The 25,606-nt window shown below is 38.8% G+C and overlaps 1 protein-coding gene across 1 annotated transcript in view; it reads right to left on the bottom strand.

Moving 5' to 3' along the window:
* The window catches only part of LOC114356819 (uncharacterized), an 83,084-nt gene that overhangs the window by 43,158 nt on the left and 14,320 nt on the right, over positions 1-25,606 (bottom strand). The window contains exons 2-3 of the mRNA XM_028310181.1: positions 19,231-19,363; positions 16,249-18,866 (exon numbers count right to left, since the gene is read on the bottom strand). Of these exons, the coding sequence (XP_028165982.1) occupies positions 16,249-18,866; positions 19,231-19,363 (2,751 nt within the window). The remainder of the gene's footprint in view (positions 1-16,248; positions 18,867-19,230; positions 19,364-25,606) is intronic.

Raw genomic sequence — 25,606 nt, 5'->3', positions numbered from 1 at the left:
AGGCTTCTGTGCTCGAGTAATTTTCCAATTTTGTACTCAAAAGTTTCTTCATTAACTGTAGGCGTCGTGAAAGTCCGCTGTCAGCATAGGCTTCCCGAAGACGCTTCCAGGTTTCAGTTGACGTTTCTGCTGTCATCACAATGGGATAAAGATGCTCGCTTATATGTAAACATATTTTTGATCTTGCTCTTGCATCTCTACGTGCAAAGTCCCTGACTTCGCTTGGAGGCTTTACTACGCAATCCCACAACTCACTGTCTATTAGGTACATTTCCATAGCGAAACTCCAGCTAGCGTAATTGCAGCTACCTTTTAACTTCTCGAAGCTAGGCGTGCTGCTGGTTACGACTGTTGCCGAGGGCCTGCTGGATGCCGTGTGCTGTACTGGTTGATCTCCTTCCATTTTCTTAGGAATCAGACTCTGGGCCCATAACCTCTAGGAACTCTAGGAACTAGAAACACTAGTAGAAGTGCAGAGTGCTGATAGAATTAAGATTTAAAGAAAAAGAAGAGAGTGAAGAGAGGTAGACCGTGTTTATTACAGAGAGAGAGAAGAAGTGACAGATAGATATAAATAAACAGTACAAAAGTCATATTCAAATATAGCTATCAAAATATAGAATGTATGTACAGCCAGTTCTGGTTACTTAAAGCAAACAGGTTTTTACAAGGCTGAAGGTGCCGGTGAAATGCCAAGCTTTGTTTCGGTAACATTTAGCTGTATTGTTCGTGTATTAAGGTCAGCGCACATTCAAACCATTGCAACTGGCGCGGTGAAATCGAGCCGAAAAATTATTTTGATATTGTACAAATGACAGCACACAGACTTTTTTTGTTGCAAAACCGATAGCCCAAAGGATTTTGCCACATACCTACATTTAATTGTGCATTGAAACCGCGACCTTTGGCATTATAGTCCTACCTAGCTTAGTGACTAGACAGGTTAAGACATCGCCAATTATTGTCTCTATTCATCATCATCATTTCAACACAGCACAAAACATTTCAAGACGTTCACTGACTGAACATAGGCCTCCCCCAATAATTTCCATATTGACCGGTTGGTAGCGTCCTGCTTCCAGCGGCGTCCAGCTAGCTTTATAAGATCGTCTCTGTTTTTATACTCGTAATATCGTCGTTCGTCGTCGTTTCAGCCGAAAGACGTTCACTGCATGGACAAAGGCCTCCCCCAAGGATTTCCATAAAGACCAGTCCTGCGCCGCTCATATCCAGGCACCTAATGGGAGGCCTGCCCACGCTACGTCTTTCGGCTCGTGGTCGCCACTCAAGAACTTTCCTGCCCCAGCGGCCATCAGCTCTTCGAGCTACTCGTAATATGCCTACCCTCAAGTTAATTCAAGTTGTCGTCGTTTAAGAAAATAGATTTCATATGTACAATACAATGAATTCTGTAGTAGTGTCATTAAAAGTGTTTCACGCCGAATGTGTATTACGCCGGACCGGTGGTAATTACCGGCGGCCATACATTATGGTAATTACCCCGTGCTCAGGGCTGTCAGCGTTAGGTAAATATTACGTTTTACAAACATTCCCAGTGTGTTTTTAAATAAAGCGGTTCACTTTGGGTGGGGTGATACGGTAATTAGTCTTTGCGAGGGATGTAACTTCACAGTATGTATTTTGGCTTTAAATGAGAATGTGACAAGTCAAGTAAAGTCGTCTATCATTAATAGTGCTCGTTCGTATCAGTCAAATGATTTCCACTGCTAGACCCTATTATGAATAGGTCTATTCCACTTTGATCACCTGGCTTTGATCACCCAGGTGATCAAAGTGGACTTCCAGCGACAATTTAGTGTCCTTTGATCACCCACGGATACGATGCCCTGGGTGATCAAAGTGGATTATAAATAAATTATTATTTTAGTGTCCTTTGATCACCTACAAACAAATCACACCCCCACTGAATAGTCATCATGGGTGATAAAGCCCACCTCAATGTGGAATAGACCGATGAATATACAATCTGAGTTCTACTCGAAAATGTAAATGACGCGTGCCGCCCACTATTTATCTACTAAGATTACCTCAGTCATTACAATCATTGACAGGCTTAACATGTAAATGGCGAGTGGTATCAGTACGGCTAGCATGAAAAACTTTCGAGTTCGAATCGTTTGCGTATTTGAATCGCCATCAAAAGATTTAATAAGAAAACTACAACAATAGATGCACGAAACTTATTTTGAGAATAAAAAATTGTCATGTTATCGTTTAATTCAAAGATTGAGTATCGAATTTTGTCGAATAGGCAAACGATTCGAACTCGAAAGTTTTTCGTGCTAGCCCTACTGAGAAGCGAGTGGCTTTCGACCGGATATTGTAGGTGCTCCACCCGTATGGTGGGTAAGGCGCTTTGATGCATTTACTGAAACCTGAAACGCTCGGGCCAAATCTTCTAGGGCTGCCATCTTGGAAATACGTTCAAGCTATTTCTATTACACGTAACTTTTATTAATTTTGAATAAAAATAAGTAATATGGTATGATCAGTAAACAGAAATAAAATTGGTCTTTTTTTGGTCCAAAATATTTTACCATGATTACTACAGATTAAACTAAGGCTGGGTTGCCCCATCCTACTTTAACTTTGACCAACGTCAAAAATCAGTCAAACTCCATACAAAAAGCACCGGTTATCGTCATAATTACCGTTAAAGTTAGGTGGTGCAACATAGTAGCCAATTCTTGCTATTTTTTTCAAAGTAGTAATTAATCTAAGATTTTATTCAATCATAATATAATAGGTAGATACTATAAATATACATTAGATAATGTCATAATGTCGATCTCAAATATAGACTGATTAAATCAACCCACAATCCACTAAATTCCAGTCTAGCAAGTTAATTGGTTTAGTTCTCTATTTTCGGCATAAATAGGTAATCTTGAGTAAAACAATATAACGATATAATATTATTATCATCCCAAATGAGTAAATACAGTGTTGGAAAATATAGCATCAGTAAACAATATAAAAAACCAACTGAATTGAGAACCTTCCTTTTAAAGACGGTTAATAAGAAGCCTAATTTTACTTTACTTATTAAATTTCATAGCCTTGAACGAGTTAGCACATTTAGTTAATTACTTTTATTACGCAATGTACGTAACTTTCGAGCGTATAATTTTCAACTTTAGGAATTTAATCCTTTTTTTGGTCGCTCATTAGGAAGTTTCACGATTAATTTGGACGAAAGTTTATGAATAACAATTTTCCACTATACAAATTGTCCAAGGTTTAAGATAACCACTAGAATTATTCTTCTCCAGTCGATTTGTACGGTCGTAAGACTAAACTGTTACGATGACAAAAACTCGGAATAGAAACGTTTCAACAGAAGACTCGTTTATAAAAGTACCATAACTTTTTCTTAGCGCGCCTTTTTGTCGAATAAAGCCTCAACGATTTCAAGTTAACGACACTATCGGAAAATCCAACATAAGTGAAACAGGGAACGAATTGTCTAACTCATCGTGACGAGCGTTTTCTATGTGACAATCTAAGGCTGAGTTGCATCACCTAACTTTGACTGTTACTTTAACCGGTGTTTTTTGTATGTAATTTGACAGATTTTTGACGTTTATCAAAGTTAAAGTAAGACGGTGCAACCCAGCCTAAGCTGGCTATGAAACACAGCCATCACTGTGATTAGTACTTAGTGCCATGAGTCTCTAGCATTTAGGACATAAATTACATTCAGCAGATAACCAATACCGTGTTTAAAGATCTGTTAAACATAGAGTCTGATTACAGTATTTCAATATGCTGAAAAGATCGAATATTAAAATCCCATTTTACATTAAAATTGAATTTGGTTTGCGGTATTTGCTATAGGCAGCCCTGCGGCAAGCCGCATGCACTCAGTAATGTAACTAGCCAGCATATCGACGGGAGACGTAGCAGGCTGTGACTGCGATAGCATGACCCGTTAGTAGTTTCCATGACCACTACGAAAATCAAAGCCTACTACATAGAATACTTAATGCTCTACGTTTATTTCAAAGGAAGAGGATCACTCTCAATCACGTTACATTCAGTATCTAATACTTTTCAAGCAATGTTACTGCATAGTGATTCCAATTTTTCTTTGTATTTAAATAACTGATATTGTTACGATTTTATTTGAATACACTCTACTCGTAGTAACCTTTAGCATACCTATGAAATATAAAAGTGTTAAACGCCCCATTTATATTCATGTGCGATATTACAAGATCCTTGAAAAATCCTCCAAAGCTGAGCAATCTGAACTTTCAGATATCTACTGAACTGAAAACGCTCAAATAGAGCCGCCGGCAGACTCCACCTTCTATCTGAATAATAAATATATTATGCGTGTTCACAGATTCCATCGATTTGCTAAAGATAGTATCAAATTTGGCACACTCCAGCGTGGGCGCTAGCGATTGCTCCAAATTGTTTAGGATCCTGGAGGTTACTTAGGTCTCGAGGGGCGCATCACGCTCCGTACCAAAGCAAAAGCGACATTGAATTCTAAATATTCAGAACGTGTCACCGATTGCTTAATAAAAAGGTACTGTGCGTTACGTTTTTATTGGTCCCCCGATCTACATATGTTTTAGGGTCCCGCGCCCGAATGACACCTAAGGGATTATTGCTGAGCTTACGAAGTCCGTTCTTCCATCTGTTATTTTCGATCCAGTTTGCGAACAATGAGACGGTAGTTAAGTTGGGATCGGATAGTTGAAACGGACGGCGGTATGGTTATAAGATAAGAGAGAACTAAGTAGATAAGTTTAGACAGAAAGGTCACGTACGCCAAAATCAAGGTTCCGATTTTTAGGGATTATAGAGTTATAAAAATATCATAATCTCATTATCAATCAATCAATCGATCTTTCTTCTAAAAATGAAGACACATTACCAAACTAAGTGCACCCTTTACTTACAGCATAAATTTAACATAAGTACATATTTCAGAAAGCCTTTTCGTGACAGACTTTGAGCCTTCAGTCACGCTTTGCCGATCAATCCAATTTAATCAAACTTAATGACGCACTCTCTAGTTGGGCAACTCGGGTGCCATTCTTAGATTACATTGATTCAACTACTACAACTACTACAACAAAACCTTACCTACGTGGGCTCACCATAAGAAGTAATGGTGGAACGTTTTATCGTCACCTGAGATCACCCGGAAAAGAAAAGCCAATGGTTCCAAACCCCATCATTTTGTTAAAGTACGATTCATGTTCTAACCATGATAATATTACGGAACCGTCAAATATTGTTATAGCAGACAGGTTTTAATAATATGTCCTGGCAATTTGTCACCAAAGGCATAAATAATAAAGGCGGTTATGCACGCTCCAATTCCCCGCTCGTGTGTATTGTACACAGTTTACGTGTTTAGGGGAAGTGCACACGTGAGTAACGATGTTGGTGCTGATTGCTTTTGGAAGTTACGCGTTTTTGTTATTGTATCACATCACACGTTACGGCCACTAGCGTTGGACTGTGAATTCGTTTACACGTTTCTATGCAAACTGGTTCTGAAATCTACACTTATATTATTATTATTATATTATAAAGAGGAAAACTTTGTTTGTTTGTTTGGTTGTAATGAATAGACTCAAAAACTAGTGGACCGTTTTTTTAATTTCTTTCACCATTCGAAAGCTACATTATCCACGAGTAACATAGGCTAAAATTTATTTTTATTATTATTATATATTATAAAGAGGAAAACTTTGTTTGTTTGTTTGGTTGTAATGAATAGACTCAAAAACTAGTGGACCGTTTTTTAAATTTCTTTCACCATTCGAAAGCTACATTATCCACGAGTAACATAGGCTAAAATTTATTTTGGAAAAAAAATAGTGTTCCGTAAAATATGTAGATAATGTAGTCCACGCGCGCGAAGCCGCGGGCGGAAAGCTAGTATCTCATAAAACATTTAAATCCAAGAAATATACGGTGCCTCATGAAAGTACATTAAAAAAAATTAAGAAAATTTGAAAATCTAACGGTTTGTTCGATTTTCAGCTCATAAGAAAAATGGCAAAAAGTTTCAGCATGATTGTCGCTCTATGTACACAATACATAATGTATACCTATTCTGAAAATGAAATTTTGTGTTGTATAATAACACACGAGCCGACGACCTGACTCTATGAAAGCTTCTATCTTCACTCTAAGATTAGTTGTAATATCGTTTAGTTCTTTCTTAACCCTTATGACTGTAATTTTTCTTTGACTCTCAGTTAAAGAGTCAAAGCCCCTGGGACTGTGGGTCACGTACAATCATGTGATCCGTCTGTTCGTTTGCCTCCTGTCACATAAAAAAAATACAATAAGGGATACCTATCGCTGGCATATTGCAGCTGAAAGTCTATCACAGTTTATTTTTCTCAAACTGACTCAGTTCCGAATGTAGAGTACAAACATTTCAGCTGACGCCACGCCAGTAAATAACGGTGGCCATGCACCATCCAATCCCGCGGCTCCCAACAATTCCCGTGCTCGAATTGTGCGGGGGGCGTGAAAAACAACCCCGGGCTGATTGCTTGCAGCCTGCGGTTTGCCTTACTTTACTGTGTTGCCAGTATTAATGCATACCTAATAGCCTTTAGGTTCAGAGTTTAGTTGGCACTTTTTACTGCGAAGTCGTATCCTTATGACCGGTTTCCACCAAAGCAGAATGGGCGGTTTTGAATAACCAATCAGATTTCGCTTTCAAATCTTCTCTCCGCTCAGATTCGATTTGGAAATCTGATATCCTCCCGTCTCCTCTTCTTACCGTTTTGGTGGAAACTGGGCATAGGTACTTCATTCACTGACCGGTACGTAGGCGACAAACAGGAAATTCCATTTTGTTAGAACTAAGTCCCATATATGAATTGGGATTACAATGCTGTTAGTTTCTCGGTAGTATAATCCCCACTAAATGGTTCAATGAAGAATCGGACTGTTGATATTTGTCACAGTATAAAAACTGCAAACAGTGCCAGTAATATTGATTGCACACCCTGGGAGCGAATATTGAAAGGAATAAATGGTTTGCAATCATCAATTTTCGTTCGAGAGCAATATGACATCGCTGGCATTTGTTTGCGAAGGTTCGCCATTCACTAGTCTCGTCCTCTATTACGACCCATCCATGACAACTGCCACTTGGCTTTTAGTCCATCTACCGGCCGTCCGCGACTTTATACGCGTGGACCCTGTTTTACACCCCCTTAGGGGTTTCGTTCAAAATCCGTTCTTAGTTTGTAGGTTTGTAGGTTTTAGGCCCAGTTGCGTTTCACTGTCTTTTCTGGGCCTTATAGTTTCTGAGATTTTGTGATTAATCAGTGAGTGGTATTTCGCATTTATATGCATTTATAGATTTTGAATAAACTTACATAATACAATTGTTTATTAAACCAACGTTGTGGTTTCCCAAAGTCGAACACGTTTTAAGTATTCCTCTCGGAACGACCACTTTTCATTGCCGCGCCATTTCGGCGTCCATTTTGTTGCCTCAAAAACTAAGTTTGCTACCGCAATTTATTTATAAGTTCGCTCACAATACGAATTAATTTGGCTTAAAAAGCCGTAAGTAAGTCCGGTCGTCCGTTGCGGCGGAGTCGGCAGAACATTACTCTGGAGTCGGTAATTTAGAGCTACTGTTATTTGTTGGTGATGTTCTTCTTTGTCAATGAAACGTTAATGTATTGTGTGAAGTCTAATACTTTTCAATAGCATCTCTTGTGTTCTTTTATATTTATTTTTGTGAGCGTAAAGTCAACGGCACGTTACAATTTATTGTTGTTTTCAACCGACTTCAAAAAAGGAGGAGGTTCTCAATTCGACCCGTATGTTTTTTTTTTCTATGTTTGTTACGCGATAACTCCGCCAATTATGAACCGATTTGAACAAATCTTTTTTCGGCGTATAGGTAATACCTCAAGGGTGGTCCCATTTAAATTTAATAATAAAAAAACAACCCCCAAGGGTGGAAAATTGGGGATGAACTTTTTTATACGCAATATCTCCGCCGATTATAAACCAATTTGAACGATTATTTTTTTTTTGAATAGGTATTATCAAAANCATAAGGCACGCCTTCTGGCCAATCACAGCACTTTTAAGCCGGTTGCACATGTTGTCGTAGACTCTCAGTCGCTTTGTTTTTACACAGTTGAATGTGTGTGTGGGAGCTGTGGTGGGGGAAATGTGGGGACACTGGTTCTCGTTGTAGTTACGCGCGACTTCATATCTATTCTCTTTCTATGATCTGAGGTTGCCAACTACTCGAAAAATGTCACCTTTCAGTTTTAATTTCACTTTACAAAACTCGACAACCGTCATTCAGGACTGATTTTTCGCAGGCAACCCTATACCACCGTGTTCATAATGAAATAATCTTTATTTTCATTTAAATTTGATTAAATTATCAGACCGGTGCAAAATGCTCTATCAATTTACCTGTTTATACCTGGCAACCCGAGAGTTATGACTGGAAAATAATAGGCAACCTAACGTTTGCATATTCTATGGGCTTCATACTTTCGATTGGTATGGAGTTTGTTTAATAGTCAAACCGATGAAATATTGAGAAAAAAATCTATTTTTAATGATTAATTAATCATATCCTGGACTGAAATTTATTAGGCAACCTTTAAGCAATATAATTATTGACATGTTAAATTAAATATAAAATATGTTTCATCAAATAAGCATCTCGGTGAAGGTCGTTGTATAGCGGGATCTCAGACTAATACGTTTCCTACATTGAGACACTACATGGCCTATCTTTTTACAATATGTACATGACACCTTATTTTTACACACAGGTACACTATTAACATTAGACGATAACGCCGATGTAGAAGCGACGTCTCGAGTGTCTCGACGCTCTTCCTTTAGTAGGATAGTCGCAACCGAATCTGTGGTTATCTTGGTACCAGAGTGCTCAATTGCCATCACCATGGGGCTGTAGCTGTCGCTGAGTCCTGACAGCATGATAACACCGACGAGTTCATCGTCCAGGCCAGCATGAATAGCAATTAATTGTTGTTGTAGGTGTCGAATTTCATTTACGTAGGCTTCTGTGCTCGAGTAATTTTCCAATTTTGTACTCAAAAGTTTCTTCATTAACTGTAGGCGTCGTGAAAGTCCACTGTCAGCATAGGCTTCCCGAAGACGCTTCCAGGTTTCAGTTGACGTTTCTGCTGTCATCACAATGGGATAAAGATGCTCGCTTATATGTAAACATATTTTTGATCTTGCTCTTGCATCTCTACGTGCAAAGTCCCTGACTTCGCTTGGAGGCTTTACTACGCAATCCCACAACTCACTGTCTATTAGGTACATTTCCATAGCGAAACTCCAGCTAGCATAATTGCAGCTACCTTTTAACTTCTCGAAGCTAGGCGTGCTGCTGGTTACGACTGTTGCCGAGGGCCTGCTGGATGCTGTGTGCTGTACTGGTTGATCTCCTTCCATTTTCTTAGGAATCAGACTCTGGGCCCATAACCTCTAGGAACTCTAGGAACTAGAAACACTAGTAGAAGTGCAGAGTGCTGATAGAATTAAGATTTAAAGAAAAAGAAGAGAGTGAAGAGAGGTAGACCGTGTTTATTACAGAGAGAGAGAAGAAGTGACAGATATAAATAAACAGTACAAAAGTCATATTCTAATATAGGTATCAAAATATAGAATGTATGTACAGCCAGTTCTGGTTACTTAAGCAAACAGGTTTTTACAAAAATTCCTCCGACTACATAAACCAAAGAAAATTAGCAATAAAGCAATCAACTTTGCGGTGAGACATGATTATTTTTTACTGGCCCATCATAAATCCTCTAAAATAATAGACAATAGCGAAGGTCGCGTATGATATAACTTTAACAATAAGTTTCGTACACAATGATTCTAAGATTCTTTGATACCAGATCACTATCTTGTGGTGGTCTAAGTTAGGGGAGGCAGCGATTTGAAGGCCTTTCGATGGCCTTGCCCTCAACACTGCCGTTTTATAAGGAATATGCTCAGAGTTCCCCTGCGTGATCGAATCAGAAATGAGAATTGCTCAAATCAAGTGGCAGTGGGTGGAGCACATAGCACGCAGAGCAGCCCCGCTATAAAGTGGAAAAATGTGACAAGTCTAAGAAAAAGTGGCAGAAAAAACTCACGCCCGTATTCACAAACATTACTACGAGGTCTCACAGTGCGCGTGGACGCACAGGGTGACACATGAGCCAATCACAGAGCTCTCTCTATTCAACGCTGTACGTGCGATTTGCTGCTTCATTTAAGCATTTAAGCAAGCATCGTTTGTGAATACGGGCGTCATTCACCTTTATGCGTGGTTAGCTGGAATTTCCATCTTAGTTTTGTGACTTGTACCACACCACCAAACGGCAAGAGAACTGTGTGCCCAGCTAAATTGTTTAGGCCTTCCATTATGCCAGCGTTGTATTGGGTAAAAAATCTTCGAGACTTTGGGGAGTTCCGAGATATATGAGGCATTCTTCGGCACTTGAATTAGGAGTATTGTTCTTCGAAATAATGTATGACTTCTCATCATATTTTAAGGATGAAACAATGAAGAATAGTGGAAGTAATTAAGAGAAATGAGATGTATTAGTACTGTGATTCTTTTAAGCAACCTTGAAGAAGAGATCTAGCCGTCCAGATTCAGTAAAGTAGAAAAGAAACATTCCATGAATATGATATGGATTGGACCCCCCAAGGAAAACGCAAACGTGGTCGCCCCAAGCAAACTTGGCGGCGCACTGTAGCAGACGAGGCGAAGAAAATCGGTAAGACCTGGAGCGAGATCAAACGCGAAGCTCAAGACCGAACGCGATGGAGGACTGTTGTGGACGCCCTCTGCCCCATCTAGGGGACATAGGACCTAAGTCAAGTAAGTCATGGATATCGTAAGAGGCAGACAAAGAAGATAAATGCTAATAACAGGATTCCCATGCTTGTCTGGCCAGTGTGGAGAGTGTAGACCAAATTCTCTATTTGCCTCTCGTGAATGGAAAAGTTCGTTTTTCTGCAGCAGAAACAAATGGATTTGGCCTACATTCCTCAAGCTCAACACTGGCCAAATGGGTTGGGGTGGCCTGATGTTTACATAAATATCCCATAACAAAAACGCGGGGTGGGACGACCATCTACAAGAACAGACTACCTCATAAGGGGGCGTCCATAAATTACGTGAGACAATTTTGGCTATTTTTCAACCCCCCCGCCCCCCTTGGTGAGATTTGGTGAGATTTTGCCTGACCCTCTCCCCCACCCCTTAATCTCACGTGATATTTAAAAAAATCCAAAATTTTCTTAATTTCGTCATTTATTCTGCATTTTAGTATTCACACATGCAGACGGAAGCATTGTTAGTTTTATTTGTTTAGAATTTAAAGAATAAAATGTCATTATCATCATAAAAAATATAATTTTTTAGGGTCCCGTAGTCCTGACAAGAAACCCTTATAGTTTCGATATGTCTGTCTGTCCGAGAGCTGTAATTTTGTGGAGGTATGTATATTAATAACGCCGACAAAACGGTAGAATAAAATTATGAAAATAAATTTTTTTAGGGTACATGTAAAGTGGGGATGAATTTTTTTCATCTTCTACACTATCGTGTAGGATATCGTTGGATGACTTGGGGGTTTCAAAGACTATTTTTCGATTTAGGGATCCGTTTGCAAACTATTAAAGTTTAAAGTGCCAATTTTTGTTCGAGCAGGGCGTCCCCCCTCTAAAAACTAGACTGTTGGCTTGAAAAATTTGGAAAAATTCATAATAATACTGCTTTTAATGAACTTTCAAGAAAACTATAACGGTTAGGGTAGGTCAGTTAGTTTAAGAGTAATAGTCATTTAACTCATGTAGTTATTATAAAATTTCATATCTAATAAAAATTCCTTAGAAAAAAATATTAAAAGCGACTTCAGATAAAGTAATTGCTTGCTTCTGAAATATATTTTGTTAACGACGGACAACTACGGAACCCTACACTGCGCGTGTCACGACACTCACTTGGCCTTTACTTAAGATTTAAACCCAGTTTTCGGGCAAACTCCATTTCTCTATTTCTTGCGGAAAAAATTACGTGATATTTCCTGAGACCCCCCCTCTCCCCCACGTGAGATTTAGTGAGGTTTTTGTTGACCCCCTCCCCCCCCTAAAGGTCTCACGTAATTTATGGACGCCCCCTAAAGGTAGCAGAAAAGCGCTGGATGAAGGCTGCTACCAACGGGCCAATATGTAAATCATTGGGGGAGGCCTATGTTCAGCAGTGGACGTCCTGTGGCTGAGCTAGTAATGATGATCCCTTAGTTGCCTCTTACGTTATCTATCGAAGAGTGGATATGGTCTTATTCTTCTCTACCAGAACCCCATTGCTAAGGCATGTTTCCGTAAATCACCACTTTATGGTGTTTTAAATTCGTTTTTAATAAAGACCTTGGCTTGACTTTGACTTTTTGCTCTCATTTGCACATTATCACCACATCATACTTTACATTTATGTTGAAAAATAACTCCTATTGCTGCTGCAATAGAGGCTATACTATGTTAAGTTTGACGCACACTGCACAATGTAGGAAATAGTTTTTCAAATGACAAATTATGTCATAGGGTATATGCTACGAGGCGTGATGGTCAAACGAAGGCTATATCTATCTGAATATCTTTTATTTTGACTGCGGTCACAGATTTTGGTCACAATATGGTTTCGAGTGGCGACCACGGGCTGAAAGACGTAGCGTGGGCAGGCCTCCTACTAGGTGGACCGACGATCTGGTAAAGGTCGCGGGAAGAGCGGGCAGCGCTGGCAGGACCGTTCATTGTGGAAAACCTTGGGGGAGGCCTTTGTCCGTCATTGGATTGCAGTGGACGTCATTTGGCTGAAACGAATGGGTTTTAATTTGATTTTCTTGCACGAAACCTTTTTTAAGGTCTTCCACTTTGATCAACTGGATTTGATCACCTGGGTGGAAAGTAGACTCCAAGCGACACTTCGGTGTCCTTTGATCACCCATGGATAAGAAGTTAAATTTGATCACCTAGGTGATCTTATCCATGAGTGATCAAAGAACACCAAGTTATCCTTAAATACCTTTTTAAGGCTCTGGTCTTCAAAAGGTAAAACTGAAGTCTTATAGGATCACTTTTTTGATTGTCTATCAACACCTTTTTTTCTCCGGAACACGTAGTTAAGAATCAAGTTGAAATTATAAAAAAAAATATCCATGTCAGCTATGGTCCCTTGAACATTGAACTCAAATTAAAGAGAATTATTATATTTATTTAGCCTTTATTTTCTGACACTTCGCAGGATAATAAAAAAAACCCATAAGGTCCTTTCAATAGATCTAGAATCATGAAAGTTAGCAAGAATGAAACTTACAGCACAAGTAAAGAAAGAAATCCGAAAATTGACAATTTGTTATTCTATTAGCCTAGGCGCAAACCACCGACTTTTAGTCGGCCGATAGTTGAATCTGGCTGTTAATCAGTATGGGCATGTATGGAAGTAGGTAGTGCGTGCAGGGAAAAGTTGAGGGCACCAGAGTGGTAGATCACCAATGAGATGGACGGACCAGATCAGGGCCGCAACTAAGTGCTCGGTTAGCGAAAGTACCCGGAAAGCTGCAGTCCGCGAGGAATGGCGCCATATTACGAGGAACATCACTCTGAATCGTGATTCAAAATGATGACCACGACCACTCTGACAAGAGTGTACCGACTGAGAAGATGTATGGAAGTGCGCTCATTACACCAATTTGGTATCGGCCGCTTCTTCATAAAAAATTAGAATCGGGCCCAACTATCGGACAACTAAAAGTGGTCTGCGTCTAGGCTCAATGCGATGGTGATGATGTCCTCTGTTTAACCGACTTCCAAAAAAGGAGGAGGTTATAAGTTCCACTATATTTTTTTAGACCTTATGAAAAATCTCGCCTATTTTCGGTCACACGAATTCGTTCTAAATGTCCATTACATTATAATGTGACACATGGCTGCGAAGAGCCGACAACCTCGGCTCAGTGCATTGTTTCATTGTGATGGACTGATAACACATTATGTTTGTTTGATGTCTGCTGGAATGGCGCTTTTGAATTTTTTGGGCCAGGGGACTGAGTTAGAAGTTTTTATCAAAAAAATTTTTTTTTGTTTGCCCAACTGAATGGTGCTGCTTTATTGAGACGATATTTAAAACCAGTGCTGTGAGAAAGCAACACAAAAAAATATCTGCATAATAGGGTTTACGTAAATATTTTGCACACGCTGTTTATATATATTTTTTGTTGTAATTAAACTAAACAATTTTTATAATCTCTTTGTTCTTCCTTTGTTTGTCATCCTGTCTGCCTGTCTTTTGTTTTAAGTAAATTAATTATATTTTTTATGAAAAAAAAAATATTTTTTCAATTTATTCAGTTTATGGAGCTACATTACTTTGAACATTCGTGAACTATGTGAAGTACTAAGCGTTATAGATAAAACATTTTGCACCCTGTCCCCTCAATCTATCTCATTAACAGAATATTAAAAACGGATATTTTTAACACAAACTGTACATTGTAATATTACATTCTGTAACAATAAGTTCGTTACTTAATTGTGACATTGCTTGAATAAGAATATTCAAAATCTAAATACAATGTTAAGACAGAGTTAACTGGATTTAACATAATGTTAATTATTATGATACAAAGTTTTAAAAACTTTTTCAGTCATCGTCCATCATCGCCCTTTTGTAACGATTTGAATTTGAATTTTGAATTGCAGGTTACCTTCATCATCATCATCATCATCATCATTTAGTTTTTCCGTCTTCAGGAGCACGACTTTCTAATTTACCAGAGGCAAATGGAGGATTTGCCCTACACTCTGGCCTCTCTCACACTTTTGCCTTCACTACTGGTGATTATACTCGTACATTAATAATTGTGCAAAACTGGAGTTGTACCTTAGTAAGTCGTTACCTACGTATGTGACAACTGATAACCTAGGTACTGTTTTTATGTAGATACCACCGTATCAATTAGGTTTCATAATGTATATTATATGATAAATGTTTTATTTTCTAAAATTGGAGTTTATTATGCTCAGGCATTTTGTATTTTGAAAATATTATTCTTCTTCTTGTCACTGTGTACACTGTCAGCCCAAAACTCCGCCACTAGAGTGGCGCTGTCAATAGCCTTCCTGCGTGCAGTTTTTTGGGCGCACAGGACATGACATCATGTTAAACCACACTTGCGTCTTGCACTCAAAGTTTGAGCCATCCAAGAATCTCTACTTGAACAGATTGTCCTTAGTACGGCCGACTATTCATTTATTTAGTGAATAATTACCTATACTAAATAAAATTTTGACATGGCCGGAACACCTAGGCCCTAGACAATTCTTAACAACATAACGACATGTTTATTTACCAACATATTTGCCTCAAAGTTTGTGGGAATGGCGCCGAGCCGACATTCGCCTAAGACTTGTCCTTTCAAATGGATAACTACAAATTATTTACAACTTAATTTCCGTGTCAATTAATTGCATTCGGTATAATTGTGCATTGTTTAACCTCCGGGTCGCCTTGGGTGGTGATGTTGATAAGCTTTGGAGGTTATAGGTTAATGGTTGATTTTATCCATGGTTTTAGTGAATTTATAGACTTTTGTGCTACTTATTTAATTAATATTTTGGTCAGTAGGACGCTAAATACTTGGTTAATGTCTTTAAATATGACAAGAGTGTATGAATTTTTCTTGCCTTGCCTAGCTCAAAATGTTAATCATGGTTTTACTCTGACTATAGAGTTTTGAACTATTTATACAGGGTGGAGTTGAAATGGTGGTCCAATAGTCTAAATTAGTAATAAAATAGTGCATTACTTTACATAGGTATTAGGTACTATTCTTAAATTGATTTTCTGTCTCTGAAAGACAGACTTAAGTTACCTAGTTTGTGGACTACCACCACAGTTCTACTAGTAAGTAATGTTAGGACTGAGTTTTTTCTGCCACTTGTTTTCAGCACCAGCTGATAAATTGTTCCAAAATGGTGGTAGGGCAAGCCAAATTAGTTAAACGTGTATAAATACCCTAAAAAGGGCCTTACTTTTACCAATAAATAATTTTAATTAGAATTTGTCGTCCCAAAGTGGTGGTAAGCAAGCTTGCTATAACTACCTACCATGAAAACTGCCTACATACTACTTATACCACTTATAAAGAATATAAAAGTTTGACTGACCTTTATAAGACACCGGGGCACCAGGATAACCAGGGTCTCTTCGTCCAGGCTTATCACCATAATCACCAACAGTCATAGGTCTTGAAGTGATCACTTCTCCACTAGGTCTTACTATATAACTTGGTACATTATTTGGTTTCTCCAGCTCATACTCGTAAACCGGTTTTATATTAGGTCGATCCAGATCCGTCTGATTCGGTCTGGTTCCGACCGGTTTTGAACCGGGTTTTTGACCCGGTTTTGCGTAACCTGAGTTCTTGTAGTCGTTTTCAGAACCGTAACCGGATTGTGAAGATTCTTGAGCACTGCCGTATGAAGGACGATTACCGTAAGAAGGATCAGGTCGGTTATTGTCAAATGAAGGACGACTATCTCCGTATGAAGGAGGATTACTTTCATATGAAGGTCTGTCACCGTATGAAGGCCTATTATCATATGAAGGCTTAGTAGATTCACCATAAGCTGGTCTATTATCATAACTTGGTTTGCTCGTATCGCCATAGCCAGGTCTGCTAGTTTCATATGGCCTATCTCCGTAAGAAGGCCTATCGTTTCCATATGAAGGCCTATCACTTCCATATGAAGGCCTATCATTTCCATATGAAGGCCTATCATTTCCGTATGAAGGCCTATCATTTCCATATGAAGGCCTATCATTTCCATATGAAGGCCTGTCACTTTCATATGAAGGCTTGTCACTGTATGACGGTTTATTATTACCGTAAGAAGGCCGATCATTCCCATATGAAGGCCTATCATTCCCATATGAGGGCCTGTTATCATTGCTTGGCTTATCATTGCTATAAGATGGCTTTTCACTACCGTATGAAGGCCTGTCATTGCTGTATGGAGGTTTATCGTTATAAGAAGACGATGGTCTATCATACGAAGGTCTTTTATCTCCTAAGGGTCTGTTCCCTCCATACCCTGGTCGATTATCTGAATACGAAGGACTATCAGAGTAAGGAGGTCTACTTATACCATAACCAGCGGATTGGCTGCTTTGGTGAGATGAATACTGACTGTCATGATGCTCGGTATAGCCAAATGACTGATGACTCCCATAAGAACCTTGACTTCCACCATAACCACCATCATTTGGTTTGCTGGGACTATAAGATGGTTGACCACCACCATATCCTTGGTCGCTTCCATACGAGGGTTTTTGATTGGAATCGTTTGGTTTCTGAGGCTTTTGTAGACCGTAACCACTATCGTTGTCATCTTGGTTATATGAGGGTCGATTGCTACCCCCATAAGATTGAGACCCATAGGATGCGTCACTATGATCACTTCCATATTGAGAGCTTTGCGAGCTTCCACCATATCCTTGACTGCTGCTATACGAAGGTCTTTGAGTAGTCGGTTTCTGCGTCTGAGGGCCATAGCCTTGGGTAGTGTCACTACTGGAGCCATACCCTGAATTGTGACTATCGTATGCAGGCTTTGAAGGTCTATACCCTGAGTCTTGAGGGCGGTGGTAGTTCTGATCAAGTTCTGTTATACTACTTTGACCATAAGAGTGACTATTGGATGAGAATGAGTTGTGAGATGAATGGCTGCCATAACCATAGATCCCTTGGTCTCCATAGCCATAATTTTGCCCATATCCACTTTGCCCTGGACCATAACTTGGCCTGTCGTTTACTGGCCTTTTTGGAGGCCTATATGGACTGGGAGAGTCGTATATTTCCAAGTAAATAGAATTGTCCTGGTTTTGAGATTGCCCATAGCTGCTAGCGTATTGACTGTTGTAACTATAGCTTGGTTTATTGTACGGCCTAGATGGGTAGTCTTGCGAAGGCTTATACGGATCTGGTGGGCCTACAGGCCCAGATGGGTGGCCTGAGTCTTGCTGGCCATACGGATCTGGTTTAGTCGGATAATCAGGCTTCAAAGGCTGCACTCCATAGCCTGAGTCTAGTTCTGGCCTGGGTCTACGATTGGGCCGGATTATGTAATGATATTGTGGCTTTTCTAACTGATATGGGTCTATATTATTAGGTCGACTAGGCCTGATGGGCTTCGGGCCATACAAATCTGGTAACTCATCGTTCAAATGAGGAGGATGGTACGGATCTGGTCTCCAAAACGATGGGTCCAAAGGCCTTGATGGTCTGTAAGGTCCTTGGAATTGCAGCTCATCATATGGATCTGGTTTGTGAGAAGACTGGTTTTGGTACGGCTTGTGGGGTCTATATGGGATATCTTGGGGCTTATGGGCACCATAACTTGGAGGGCTATCAAATGCTGGTTTCTGATTAAAATAGTCATCAGGTCTGTCGTTGTCTATGTGGTTGTTATATGGGGGTCTGTATGGAGGAATTGGTTTGATCAGGTCTGGTCTCGTTTCATATGGTCTGGAGTCACTTGGGTAGTCATTTAAAGGGCGTTTGAACTCGTCGTCATCAGGTCTGAAGACGGGCCGGTGGACAGGCCCTGGACCATCTCCAGGGTCATCGAACTGTGGTTGGAGGGGGGAGGGGGGAGATTGCTCGCATAGGATGCGACGTATGTAGACGTCGTAGTCAGGGTGACGTCGAAGAAGGCTTTTCTCTTTCAGCTCCTTTTCGTTGAGTATGCTGAGGTTGCATGTCGCGTTGCCTTTAGCTCCGACCCTAGAAAGTAACAAAAAAAATTACAAGTCGTACCTACTAATCAACCAAAGTAAAGAAATTGAAAATCAACTAGTTTCTGGCCGCAGCCTCCTCCACGAGAATTTTAATAAACAATAGCTTATGTCCTATTCTGATTTTGTAATATTTTATCAAAATCCGTTCAGCATTTTTTGCATGAATGAGTAACAAACATAAATCCATTTATTTTTATAAAGCATTCGAGTATTTTTTCTATATGGTATTAATATTAAGTATAAATTAACACTAAATAAATATGCCAAGAAATTAAAAAGAAAACATGTGCTGCCATCTATGACACCCACTATAAAACTAACAGCGCCATCTAGTACGTTCATACACTTACCCATAGTCGTAGGTCTGACACTGCTTATCCTGCTTGCAGATTTGTTCGCACTCGCGAGTAGTTAGTTCCGACACGTTCCGATAGATGGCGTCGGGTGGTAGTTGTTCTCCAATGGATATTCTCTCGAAGCAGTCTGAAAGGAAAATTTTGGAAAATTAATTATTGAGTCCACTTTCACCTCTTCTACATTTACACTTAGGGCTTGTTTTCGGGGCAATGCAGTTTTGCGGGATCCAGTAATGCAGAAAAACTGGATTGTCGTGTGAACACGTAACTAATAGAGCTTTTGTGAAAATGTTTTCACTTTCACCATTAGAATCATAATATTATCTAATGAACAAAGGCGGTACGAAGTTCGCCGAGTTAGCAATCTAAATACCTATACAGTGGCGGCGTAGCATGGGTNTCACAAGTCCTATGACACCCCCTGGTACCCCCCCAGGATTTTGGGGTTACCTACCGATTCGAAGATTGGACATAGACCGCAGATTTGCCATGCAGATGTGCCAGTGAGTACTAATCTGCGCGACTTGTGTCACCCCCTGATGCTTGGCACCCGGGGCGGACCGCCCCCACCGCCCCCCCCTTACGCCGCTACTGTACCTATATACAGGGTGGAATTTGGTAACGCCACGTGGAGGGAAAGTACTGTTAATACTGTAGATAGAAAATTTTACTCAAAGAAAACATTCCTATACTTTTGAAAAGGTTTGAGCGTTTACGCCGTTTGGCGCAAAAACAGTACTTTTTCAACTCGTTACAATCATTAACCAGTAATACTACAAATATGTTATAGGCATAAATAGTTAGGCAATTTCGTCGTCTAAATAGTTAATTGAGAAAATATTGCGATTAGTTTAGTAGTATTTAAGAATTCTATCAAGATAAGTCCACACAGGTTTTGTAAATTTCCACTTTAGCGTCAGTTTACAAGCTGAAATTTTTATAAAAATACTGTGAAAACGATTTCACAAACATTTATATCCTATAGCATAGATCCTTGGGCAAATAGTTATCTAAGAAAATTTTTAGATTTAAGCATTTTACAATAAGAAATTAAAAGAAAGCATTTTACAATAAGAAATTAAAAGAACGTGAAATACCCAAAAATCAAAGTGATTTTTTCACCAATTTTCTTCCTTTATTCAACATAAAAATAGCTTAATATAATAAAACAACATCTTCTTTAAAATATTTACTTTGAAACGATATTTAATTCATTGTTATTGTTTTGCTATAAACATTTGAAAACTATTAAAAAACGCCGCGCGCGAATAATTTCCAATGATGCCCCTTGAAACGCCGCGCTTCGCGTAAACGCTCTAAAACGCACAGCCCAAACCACTGGACGGATCGGGCTGAAATTTGGCATGCAGGTAGATGTTATGACGTACCTAGGCTAGGCATCCGCTAAGAAAGGATTTTACGAAACTCCACCCCTAAGAGGGTAAAATGGGATCCACGCGTACCTACGAAGTCGCGGGCGGCCGCTAGTTTGTGAAATAAGAAAACGACTAGAAGAATGAGAGATTTGGTTACATCCTTGAAATGGTTTTCAAATTACGGCCTTCTTAATGAAATTAGTTCCATTATTTAGAAGAATTATGTTATTTTCTATAATTTTACCTATACGAGGACACAAAATTGGTGTGTCAATAGAATTACTTTGATCCGATTTCGAGACAGCAGACATGATAAAATTGATGATGATCGCCTCCTGCTACCCAGTGCCGGATTAATGCCCGTTTTCACCATCAATCTCTACCTAATTTTTAAGTGACCCCTATGAAGACAAAACATATGCATTTGTGAAACCTTCATTGTACCTAATCTGTTTTGCGTCTTTAATAAATAAATAAATTATAGATAAGTGCAAATGACGTCCATTGCTGGACAAAGGTCTCCCCCAAGGATATCTGACAGATCCTGCGCTGCCCGCATCCAGGTTCATCCCGCGACCTTCACCTGATCGTCGGTCCACCTAGTGGGAGGGCTGCCCATGCATTTTTATATTGCAAGGTAAACGGAGTCATCGCTCGCGGTGGAAAACCCGCTTGATGACGAACTTTGTATATTTCTGTTTTTTAAGCTCATGTGCCCGCATCTGTACAATCAATCAACGCAAATTTTATTCGTAACAACGAAGGACGATGACGTAATTAACTACCTATTCTATTATGATGGCCTCATCTAATTGATTTAAAAAATCTGTTTAAGTATGTAAGAACATCTTAATTACGACTTATAGGTTCGTTCGTTTCAGCCGAAAGATGTCCATTGCTGGACAAAGGCCTCCAAGGATTTCCACTAAGACCGATCCTGCGCCGCTCGCATCCAGGCACCTCCCGCGACCTTCACAAGATCGTCGGTCCACCTAGTGGGAGGCCTGCCCACGCTACGTCTTCCGGCTCGTGGTCGCCACTCAAGAACTTTCCTGCCCCAGCGGCCAGCAGCTCTACGAGCTATGTGCCCCGCCCACTGCCACTTGATTTTAGCGATTCTGCGGGGTATGTCAGTCAGTCTGGTTCTCCTAGGTAAGTAGAACAAATAGAGCCGTGTAAAAAAGCAATGGTTGTTAGTATTGTCGTGGTCTACTGAAAATTCGAGTCTGGAGTCAATTAAGAATAAAAATCACACTTTATGTAAGGATACAGAATAATAAATAATAATCTCTAAGACCCGATTCGACCAAACTTTTATCCGAGAATAACAACTGGCACATTGAAAGTTTCAGTATGGGAAATATACCAAAATGTCGAATAACTGACGATTTATTCTGAGATTAATATATTTACTCTTGTTTGTCGAATCCACCCTAAGGATAACAGCTAAAGCACATCAAGCTACACATAAAATATGAATGACGTATTAGTTAGTTTATTGAATTTTTGAAAATAAAATTATTTTATATTTTTCCATTATGTTAAAAACACTGGACCAGTAGTTGTGGAAATCCTTGGGGGAGATCTTTGTCCAGCAGTGGTCGTAATGAGGATCAGTACTGTTGTAGAAAATTCAATAAAACTAGTATCTACGTTAATCTTTAAGACATAAGAAAGATATATCTTTTTGAATTATCCAAATCGGACCATTATTTACGAAGATATTAAGTAATAAACATAGGCCGTTTTTGCCGCTAAAAGTCAACGTACGCNATATCCTCCTGAGACCCCCGGTGTCACTCTTGACACTTGACTATATATTTTTTTTACAGCGCCATTTATTGGTATTTATGAAAATTAATAAAAGTGTGTGAAATGTTGGAATATGTCACATATCCAAAAAATTGCTATGCCTCGCACGAAAGGGTTTTTGATTTTGTAAACATTAATTGAAATTTTGAATTCGTGTGACCTCCGACATGACACATTCCAAGAAAAGAAAATATTATTTAAAACAATTTTTTTGGTATTGTTTTGTGTTTTGTGTGTGCTACGGTAATATATCTCTCAGATTGTGCGATAAAACTATTAAAATGTTTCTATTGTAATAAGTATTTTCGTCAATTAATTCGAGTGTCACTAGTGACACTTTGGGCACTCGTGACTTGAAATATGGTCCTTTTTAGGATTGTCTGATGGTAACGTCAAGTCAATGTTATGCAACTTTGATGAGACAGATGATGAAAAAATTTATGCTCCATCCTCAGATCAGACCCTGGATATCATCCAAGACCAGAGTACTTGTCAATACCAATCAAATGAGTCAAAACTCGACAGAGTTACATCGTTTAGTCACAGAGTTTCTATGGCTACCTTCCGTCTCCATCATCAGATCAGCTCCATGACCTCATTATATAGAAGTCTCATCTGAGTAACATGTCTATGCAAAATTTCAGCTCAATCAGTTGGCAGGAAGTAGCTCTAATTCAGCTTCCAAGATTTTACTCAAACATACATTCACACATTTATTGCAAGTTAAATTAAAGTTTGTAATAACAAGTTCAATAAAAGCTGTTAAAAGTAAATCTTATATGATTCTAAACAATTGCAGATCAATTTGAAACTAAAAACACCTATTTTACCATACCTGAAGTAATTAAAATATTAATTAATTCAAGCCCGTTTTAATGTCTTTGAAACCCGTAGTGTCACTGGTGACACCCCCCATTTTGGCGTATGTAGGGGGGCTAGATTTTTTTTCGCATTTTTTGTTAGTTTTACATATGAAACTTAGCCTGCCTTCCAAAATTCAAGACAATCCGACAATTTTTAGGGGTCTGGGTCTCAGGAGGTTAAGCCACTAATTGACCGCTTGACATCACCTTGTCCCGATAGAATGTACCTACACCGACTATATCGACAGCTGGTGATGTTACAAAACTGGGAGAAGATATCGATAGTTTGGGGAAAAAGGTTGACAACAGAGATATTTCTAAATATTCCACTAATTGACTGCTTGAGATTAATTTGTCCCGATATAATAAAATATCGTTAGTTCGAAGAAAAATGGTGTCACAGTCTATGTTACACTAATATTATTGATCGCTTGAGAATAGTCCCATATTAGAATAATTAACTTAATACAATAGAATCCCGTGAATTGTATTGTGTATAATAAAGACCCAACACCAGCGTAGATTGCAACTGACTGAAAATAGCCTTCAACGGGGTGAAAATTTCCCGAATTACCTATCGATAAAACGACCAGTAGCTACATCCCTACGAATGACACAGCAAATTAGACATTACATACCTTTGAACACTCCCCCGAGAGCGATGATATAGACCGGTAGAGGAATCGAACCAAATGAAACTGCCCTAAGGTGACGTTTGAGGATTGTGAATGTGCTACAATTTTATTTTTATCGGGCGGAACACCATTTTGGAGGTAATGTTAAGTGAACTTTGAGTTTTGGGTTAGCTTGTCGTAGAACTAATGAAAGGTGAAGTAAGTAAATGGGTTCTCGATTGGATAACGTAGTGTAGAATGACCCCCTACTGCGATGGAATTATGAACTTAAGATGAATATAGCTAGTAGCTGAACTCCTATGTTTTTCTTATTAATTTCGTTACTTATCCAATGGCAGTTTAACTTCCCCCCGGGACAAACTTGACCTTCACTGGTTGGGTTTTTATTGGCGGTCAAGCTGTATATACTGGCAACACAGGAGTTGCAGCGGTGGGTATAGTCTCGTAGTGGCTGGACAAAAAAAGTGCAAGATATTGCTCGCAGTGATAAATAGTCACTTAATTTTAAATTAATTAAATTGTTTTTTCATGGCTAATTTAAAGTGAACTTAGTTTTGGAAATTTAATAGTGATAGACTCTAAGCCAGTATCTTGGGTTACAGAAATAAAGCGCTTCAAGAAAAATACGCTCGATTTCACTGCGTTTTCAAAGTGATTTTTAAAGCTCTCGCTTCCGATACAAAAATATTGCCAGGAAAAGCTTGTTCGCGTAACATCCACTCTGTGTAATCTTCTTATCATAAATTTTGAACATACTCGCATTTTCAAGCTGTAAAATTATTCCTTGGCCTTGTTTCGGACTGAACAAAAATGGCCGCTTATTTATGGAACAAAATAAAAAAGTTAGTTTTGCTGAGACCAAATAATATTGAGCCGAAGTCAGAAACAAAGTACAGTCGCTAGCATATTAGACATTTTTTTCTGCAAAATCTCACTTAGGTCTGATTAACTAAAGAATAACCTTGTCATTTTGACATATTATTTCTCATAGTAAAACTGTCAATGTGCCAAATTTATTTTTCAGTTAAAAGTTATCCGACGCTTTATTAAAAATCAGCCCTTAGTAAAATATATTTTCTTCAGTATATTCTGAATTATTTAATAAATGACTAGTAATAAAACAAACTTATTATTTATTCAATAACTAAAGTAAGTAAGTAAGTACTAAGCTTAGAAAAGACAGTCTAAGTATCGTAGGGCTCAAAAGATATTCAAAGATTAATATGCAGATAAGTGTCGTTGACTTTCTTCTGAGCAGACAAAATAATGTCTTCAGAAATACTTAACAGTCTAGCAGGAATAAATCAACCTTAGTTTTATTAGAATAAAGGCACGATAAAGGGTACCATTTCTAAAGCAACTAACAGGAGTGAAATCGCGCCAGGTGTAAAAGACATGATTTATTTAAAAATAAATAATAAAACTTTACCTTCTTCGGTTACATTTTTCGGGTAAATTAGGTAAGAGAGTAACCTCTTCTTTCTTCAACATATACCTATTATAAAATTAATAAAAAAAAATTGAAACTCTTAAAGATTCAATCACAACTATCTACTTAGTAATTTCGTTTGGGATCACAAAAATGTTAGACCGAAGCATTCACGGAATTACAATAATGTCATCTGGGGACCTGTTTCTAATCTACAAAAGAAGACGTAATTAAAGAATTTTGTACCGTCAACTC

The sequence above is a fragment of the Ostrinia furnacalis genome, unplaced genomic scaffold (assembly GCF_004193835.3).
Source record: "Ostrinia furnacalis isolate ACB-3 unplaced genomic scaffold, ASM419383v2 OfSCF2964, whole genome shotgun sequence".
Classification (NCBI taxonomy): Eukaryota; Metazoa; Arthropoda; class Insecta; order Lepidoptera; family Crambidae; genus Ostrinia; species Ostrinia furnacalis.
This window is presented reverse-complemented; position numbering and strand designations above follow the sequence as displayed.